Raw genomic sequence first — 7,680 nt, 5'->3', positions numbered from 1 at the left:
TCAGCCTATTATGGGCCAGTTCACTCTGAGGTCACCGTACAAAATCCAATGACCGCCTTTCGCGCCACTCCCGATTAGGAGGGCGGAAGTTCCTTTGACACGTGATGCGTAATCACCCGTGGTTTTCGCGCCACCTCTATGCACCGCCCCTTGTCGCTGAACGCGCTCATACGATTGGCTGCCGAATACGTCACATTCGCGCCACTTCTTGCTATGTGACCGGAGACCACTCCGAGCCGCGAGTGAATGAGTCTATCGTGACAGAAAAATAGGACAAACTGTATTTAAATCCGTTTCGATTTCGGTCCCATTCTTTTGGCGCTTTGAATTGAGTATCCCATCCGAGAGTTACCGTCTGCAGTTATGGCTCGTAAGGATTATGCAGCAGAAAAAGGTAAGCATGTAACTCGTATGGTTAGGGCATTGCAGCAACAGGTTAGCTTAGCATGTAACTTACTCTTACGTTTAGATTTATTAAAATCATGAATGAAAATGCAACCTAATGCATATTGAATGATGTGTGTGTGTTTTTTCTTAAGGGTGCTTGCAACATGTGCTCAGTTAAAAAGAAGTTAATGAGTGACTCATTATTTAAAAGTAATCAAAGCCAGTTATCTATGTTCAGACTAACGTTAATTACCTCTACAACAAATTTCCGTGTGTCAAACTATATTATGTGTCTTTAGTTAAAGCGACCGGGTTTTTACTTCTTTTTAAAAGGAAATTCTATTCGGCTTACTTCTGAATATGCGGTGACCCGGATGGATCCCCATTAAACAAAGGAGCAGGCGCCACCGTGTAAAGCACATGGCCCTCAATATTTGAAATAAAGGCTGTATTGAGTTTCTTGACACTCCAACACTGATCGTTTTATATCCATCTATTTAAACTATTTGGGGAAAGAACATATGGGCCATTCTGGACACTTTTGACACATTGACAACATTCCAAAGTTACATAAATTACGCTATTCTACAGCGATTTGACATGTTGGATCTTGGTAGACTCATTGAGTTGAACTTGCAGTATGATTTCACATCGGAGGGTCTTGCAGGTGTTGCCAAATATTTCTTATACAAAGCCACACTCTTCATCTCTGCAACAACCTGTTATCACTAGACAAACCCAATGGATTGTTCCCTTTACTTGTACATTTCTCAATTTGTATGTCATTGTTGGTTAGTGATTTGCATGGACAGAAACTATTCTTTTAGCTTTTTGTGTCTAGGTTCAGACACAACACCGTGTGTTTTATTTATGTATATAAATATTGGAACTCGTTAAATAATTGCTGAGTAAACGTCCCAGAGTTCTATGCAGTCTCAGAATTACAGCTGCTTGGCAGTGTTTTGTACTTAACGTGCTTAATATGTATGTTACTTTTAAATAATCCTTACTATAAAGAGACAGCGGGGGTGAAGGGGGGTAAGGTTATGTCAGCCACCACTCGCTGATTGCCGTTTGTCTCTTCATGCACGCTAAAGTTAGCAATGCTAGGCTAACATCAGAAGATGGCTGGCCGTGCTTTTGAAAACAACCCGGACTATTTTCAGCAGCGGACGGTCCGCGGAGCGATATCCAAGTGACGAGGCACAAAAAGCCATGTGCTGCTTTGTTTACAATAACATCTTCGAACAGAGGAATAAAAAAAAACGCAGATGCAGTTTTTCAGTCGTAGCGTCAAACGAGGTGGATTATTTGGATTTGCACGCGGGGGAATTTTAGTTTCCTGTGACGTAGAATTGAATATTAGTAGTTTCGGTTCTTTCTAGAAGTGTGCGATATTTTTTTTTCCTCTAAAACATGGACACTGAACTCGGCGCGGCTGCTGTTGTATTTACATTCTCATGACGGCGCAATCTGCTGCGCAACGTCGATTATTTCTCTCTAAAACTCCCGCAGTGAGTATAATCGCGCATATTTCCACTCGTGTAGTTCACCAGCGGCCGTTTGCGCTCAGATGTGGATAATAGTGACTCATCGAGATTACAGGATGCCATGTTACTCAACAAAAGGGGGGTTCTCCTAGGACAACAAATTGCCTCCCAGACTCTAGGCCGACTGGTGTTGGTCAACATTTTCAGCTCGCAAAACTAATCCCAGTCGTTTGAACTTGTCTTTTTTCAAATCTTTTTCCAGAAAAGTGCAAAAGGTTCCTGCAGGAGTTTTACACAGAGGATGATAATGGGAAGAAGGTTTTTAAATATGGAGTTCAACTCGTAAGTATGTTATTTACACAGCAAGTGGCCTTCGTCCTGTTGCTAAGACAAAAAGCTTGAAACCACACAATTGTCTTGATCTTTAGGAAGCTAATAGGTTGATGTTAGTGATTTTAGGCTGCTTTTCTATAGCCATAGGTGTGAAGTGGTTGAACAATGGCATCAGTTCACTGCTGTTAAAGAGAGGACATTTACAAGTGTTGAATTGTATTTGAGTAAACCTGCTTGGTTAAATTCTTTGGATAAGTTAATTCTTTTATCTCAGTCATGTTTGTGTTCCCCGGATCAATTATTATAACATTGCAGGGCGTTTGATAAAGTGATTCAAGGATTATGAGATTTAGTTCTGTTCATTTTGTCCTGTTTTTAATGCCACACCAACGTCGATTAGTTCTAGAATGATTTTTATTGATGTTAAGGGAAATGCCATCATCACGAGCACGTGTAATTGTCTCTGGTGTGTAGGTGGCGCTGGCTCACAGGGAGCAGGTGTCTCTCTTTGTGGAGCTGGACGATGTCTCCGAGGAGGACCCGGAGCTGGTGGAGAGCATCTGTGAGAATGCCAAGCGCTACACAGCCTTATTTGCTGATGCCGTCCACGAGCTGCTGCCAGAGTATAAAGAAAAAGATGTGCGTATATAGTGACTGTTTCTGTATTTGTTGCCTTATTTTGTACAACATTGTCCAAATTCTAATGGGGAAAACTGCTCAATTCAGACTGTGGCCAAAGATTCTTTGGACGTGTACATTGAGCACAGGCTGATGATTGAACAAAGGGGCCGGGACCCGGCAGAAACTAGAGACCCCCGTAACCAATACCCACCTGAACTCATGAGGAGATTGTAAGTGCCGCTGGATTCAAAGTGGTTCTGCTTTGTGGAACAATCCAGACATTTAACTTTTGGTGTTATTCTCAGTGAGCTCTACTTCAAACCTCCCACCACCACTAAACCCAAAGTGGTGCGTGATGTCAAAGCCGACACCATCGGGAAACTGGTGAGCGTCCGTGGAATAGTGACCCGCGCCACTGAGGTCAAGCCCATGATGGCAGTGGCTACTTACACGTGTGATCAGTGTGGCGCCGAGACGTATCAACCGGTACGACTGTCTCGTCCAGTACAAATGCTGTGGAAATGAACCGTGGTCGGTAATCCCTGATGAAGTATTTGTATCCCACAGATCCAGTCTCCCTCCTTCATGCCGCTCATCATGTGCCCCAGCCAGGAGTGTGTTACCAACAAATCTGGAGGTCGACTCTACCTGCAGACCAGAGGGTCCAAATTTGTCAAGTTCCAGGAGTTGCGCATTCAGGAGCATGTAAGGAATCATATTTAAGGAAAATTCTGACCGAGTTGTTCTTTTTTTTTTTTTTTTTAATGTCCATTTCTATTTTTATGTGACAGAGTGATCAGGTACCAGTAGGTAACATCCCCAGAAGCATGTCTGTGTACGCTCGTGGAGAAAATACACGTCTTGCCCAACCAGGAGACCATGTAGCCATCACTGGCATCTTCCTCCCTCTTCTGCGAACAGGCTTCAGACAGGCAGTGCAGGTAAATTGCATTTTGATTCAAATTGCTAACATTAAGTTAAAATGATTCTAATGTATAGAGCGTTTGATGAAACCTAATTAGATGCATAATTTTTGTGCGATTTCAGGGTCTTTTGTCAGAAACCTACCTGGAAGCCCACAGCATCACGCTCATGAACAAAACGGAGGATGACGAGCTCGGCAGTGAGGAACTGAGCGACGAAGAGCTGCGCAGCATCACGGGTCGGTGTGCAAGGCTCATTGCCGGGGAATGGCACATTTTATGTTTGCTTTGTATAAATTAAAGTGAGTTCTATATTACAGAGGAAGGTTTCTATGAGAAACTCGCAGGCTCAATAGCACCAGAGATATACGGACACGAGGATGTCAAAAAGGCTCTTCTTCTGCTGTTGGTCGGGGGGGTAGAACAGGCACCTAAAGGCATGAAAATCAGAGGTGAGGACTTGAACTGGTTATTGCCGTTTGGGAGGCAGATTTTTCCTAATAATTAACCTTGAAATACCTCGACAACAACTTTGCTCTTTTTTTTTTTTTTACATTAGGGAACATTAACATCTGCCTGATGGGAGATCCAGGGGTTGCCAAGTCTCAGCTGTTGTCCTACATTGACCGTCTGGCTCCTCGAAGTGCGTTATTTCTTTGTCTCATGTAATGTCCTGTGTGTCGTTTAATATTTTATCCAGCAAAACATTCACTCCATTAGGCATTACATGGTAAAACATTGACTTGAGCCAAAGGGATTCTAGCTTAGTCATGGAAAGATCCTTGATGGAATGATTAGAACACTTCTCACTTACTGAGGTGCTTTTTGTTTGCAATGCTTTTGTGGCCTTTTTGGTGCTCAGGCCAGTACACAACAGGTCGTGGTTCATCTGGGGTTGGTCTAACTGCCGCCGTGATGCGAGATCCTGTGACTGGAGAGATGACCCTGGAAGGGGGAGCCTTGGTGCTGGCTGATCAGGGTATCTGCTGCATTGATGAGTTTGATAAGATGGCGGACGCAGACCGCACAGCCATCCACGAGGTCATGGAACAACAGACCATCTCTATCGCCAAGGTGAACATCCTTAACTGGTTGATTATGAATATTGTAGGAGTCGGGCGAATCCCCCCCTCATCTGTGTGCTTTGCTCGTCCTCAGGCCGGTATCATGACCTCGCTGAACGCCCGCTGCTCCATTCTAGCAGCCGCTAATCCTGCATATGGCCGCTACAATCCCCGGAAGAGCATCGAGCAGAACATTCAGCTTCCAGCTGCTCTGCTGTCCCGTTTCGACCTGCTCTGGCTGATTCAAGACAAGCCAGATGCTGACAGTGACCTGCGCCTGGCCCAGCACATCACTTACGTGCACCAGCATTGCCGCCAGCCCCCCACACACTTCACGCCCATTGATATGAAATTGATGAGGTAATGGCAGCCACAAGTGCCGTAGTACTGTAGCACTTACCTTCTGCTGGTATCAGTCTAAAGTGAGATCTGCTTTTCGTGCAGGCGCTACATTTCCCTGTGCAAAAGGAAGCAGCCGGTGGTCCCAGAATCACTGGCCGATTACATCACTGCAGCTTATGTTGAGATGAGGAAAGAGGCCCGAGTCAGCAAAGACACAACCTTCACTTCTGCCCGTACCCTCCTGTCCATCCTCCGCCTTTCAACAGCCCTGGTAAGAACTAGCTACCTTAATTCTGTGTAAACCCAAGACCGCAGGCTGTTGTTGCACCGACACTTTACTGTAAATTTAAAACCTGCCAAACTGTTTGTGTAGAGTGTTATTAAGCACCTTTGCTTCTCAGTAGTCCACTGTGTGATAAAGTGCTTACAGTGCAGGTAGTGATGATAACCTGGCCTACTGCAGTGTGAGCACTTCTTTCCCACCCTGGATAACAATCTTCCCGTTCCTGAGCACTGGAGATTACGGTGATGATGATGGAGAAGAAATCTGTGACTGTTTTTTATTACCTTTAGCTGTCAAAAGTGCTGTTTGTGCAGGTAGCTTTCATTCACCTACTGCAGAACCAGCACTTACGGCAGACAGAAGGGTAATTTGCTGCTCGTATACATCCACAAGAGGGCAAACTGCATCCATCTGTGTATCAACAAGCTGATGGTAGAAGCTGCATTCGCTTGGCACTTGTCAGTCAGTTGAAATTAATAACTCCAGATGCTGCAGATGTTGTCTATGCCCATGGAAAGATCTGGTTTATCTGGTCCTGGCTAGCTTTGCAGGGTGGGCAGTCAGCCTGTGTCTGTAAGGAGCAGCTGTGCAAACCCATGCAAAGCTGACCACGTCCAGAACCCTCATCCAGTTCAAATCCACAATCACCAAAGTATCGGACATTATCTTGCAAAGAGATTGGCTGGTGTTGAGAGGCGGAGACTTGGGCAATTGCCGGCCATCACAGAGGGCATTGCACTTGTCTCGGTCTGACAGTGCCGGCACAGCTCAGCTTTGAAAGTGCAACAGTGGGTCACAGATTTGTTTCATTCTACGCCTCGCCTCAAATCTTTACCCTCTGTCGTCGTTGCCTCTTTTTTTCAGGCTCGTCTGCGCATGTTGGAGGTTGTTGAGAAGGAAGATGTCAACGAGGCCATGCGGCTAATGGAGATGTCCAAGGATTCCCTCCAAGCGGACAAGTCCAGTACCACCAGGTTAGTGTTTCAGATTTAACGATGGGTTTTTGGTGAGCACCGACTCGTATACGAGGATCGGCTGAATTCCATCCAATCCAGAGTCTCCTTTTATGAGGCTCCTGCGTCTGTAAGAGAAGCTTTATATCCCAGAGGAAGCTGTAAAGGTTCTTGGGTGTTTATGAAGCTACCTTCACACAGCAGCCAGTTTAATGAAGAAAGGGGTCGACGTTGATTTTGGTCTGGCAATGGTTAATTGTCAGCTAATGAGTAGCAGATCAATTCTTCAATTGCTGAACTTGAGGCATTCAGGTCACCTTGATTTAGTAAAACCAAACACAAACGTGTCAAACGTGCACAAGCACGTTGTTTGTTTTTCTGCCCAGTGTATAATTAAGACTTGATTTTCTGTTCAGGACTCAGAGGCCATCTGATGTTATCTTCTCTCTGGTGCGCGAGCTCGCCACAGAGGGCGTGGCAGGCCGCACCGGAGCTGGTGGAGTGGTGCGTATGGCTGAAGCAGAGCAGCGCTGCGTCTCTCGGGGCTTCACCCCCGCCCAGTTCGAGGAGGCCTTGGAAGAGTACGAGGAGCTGAACGTGTGGCAGATCAACCAGGCCCGCAGCCGCATCACTTTTGTTTGAATAAACTAAAACAAACCTGGATCTCATCATGTGCGGGAAGGGGGGGGGGGGGGGGTATTACTGGTTTCCAGCAGACTGTGTTGGGGCACTTCCTTGTTCCTTCTATGCTTTAGTGTAGCACAAGTGAAGCAGAATGCGGACATTTGAGGGTGTTGTTATCTCTGCTTGATTCCTTTTTATGTTTTCACCTAAAGTTGCTTGTACATATGTATGTAACAGTTGTTTCTGCAGTTTGAAGCTTTGACTTTGCAGTTCTGTATATTTTAAAAGCTGTAATGCGAATGAGAGAAATTAAAGTTGGGCCCTGTTAGAAATGGTTCTGATAAATTGATGTTTAATCGTGCTTTTTGTCGACCACATGGATGGAATTAGGCCCGAACACCTGGTTGTCGGCTGGAGGAGACCTGACGTAATTGCTGCCTTCAGCAAGAAGTATTTGTTCATACATAAAACATGTTAACACGCGGGGTTGAACCCAGTTATTTTCTCTATTGCTACATCTAAAAACACGTCCTGAAAGCATGGTGGAATTTCAAATATCTTCTCTGATGGCACTTTTTTCTTTTTTTTTCCCATTTCTGGAAAATGGCACTAAGCCTTGATATTTACTTGCATTTATACTAAGTATTTTTAAATTTAGAA

At 45.0% G+C, this 7,680-nt stretch overlaps 1 protein-coding gene and 1 non-coding gene across 3 annotated transcripts; both read left to right on the top strand.

The window, feature by feature from the left end:
• Positions 1 to 197: 197 nt before the first annotated feature.
• Positions 198 to 7,365, top strand: mcm7 (minichromosome maintenance complex component 7). Of its 2 annotated transcripts, none has more exons than XM_011610911.2 (15): positions 198 to 394; positions 2,140 to 2,219; positions 2,685 to 2,849; positions 2,937 to 3,061; positions 3,137 to 3,317; positions 3,399 to 3,536; positions 3,623 to 3,772; positions 3,879 to 3,993; positions 4,075 to 4,206; positions 4,314 to 4,397; positions 4,617 to 4,828; positions 4,913 to 5,178; positions 5,263 to 5,431; positions 6,308 to 6,417; positions 6,813 to 7,365. In XM_011610911.2, exons 1-15 carry the CDS (start codon positions 364 to 366, stop codon positions 7,036 to 7,038), a joined length of 2,184 nt encoding a protein of 727 aa, XP_011609213.1. In that variant the 5' UTR covers positions 198 to 363; the 3' UTR covers positions 7,039 to 7,365. The 2 variants fall into 2 exon arrangements, with proteins under 2 accessions (XP_011609213.1, XP_029702993.1); XM_029847133.1 differs by lacking the exon at positions 198 to 394 and adding an exon at positions 1,633 to 1,689.
• On the top strand, positions 6,125 to 6,206 carry mir25 (microRNA mir-25). Its single transcript, NR_105289.1, has one exon. It is a non-coding gene; the product is annotated as a microRNA mir-25 (primary transcript).
• Positions 7,366 to 7,680: the final 315 nt, after the last annotated feature.

Source organism: Takifugu rubripes, chromosome 14 (assembly GCF_901000725.2).
Source record: "Takifugu rubripes chromosome 14, fTakRub1.2, whole genome shotgun sequence".
In the NCBI taxonomy this organism is placed as follows: domain Eukaryota; kingdom Metazoa; phylum Chordata; class Actinopteri; order Tetraodontiformes; family Tetraodontidae; genus Takifugu; species Takifugu rubripes.
Note: the sequence above shows the minus strand (reverse complement) of the source record. Positions and strands in the feature narration are given on the sequence as shown.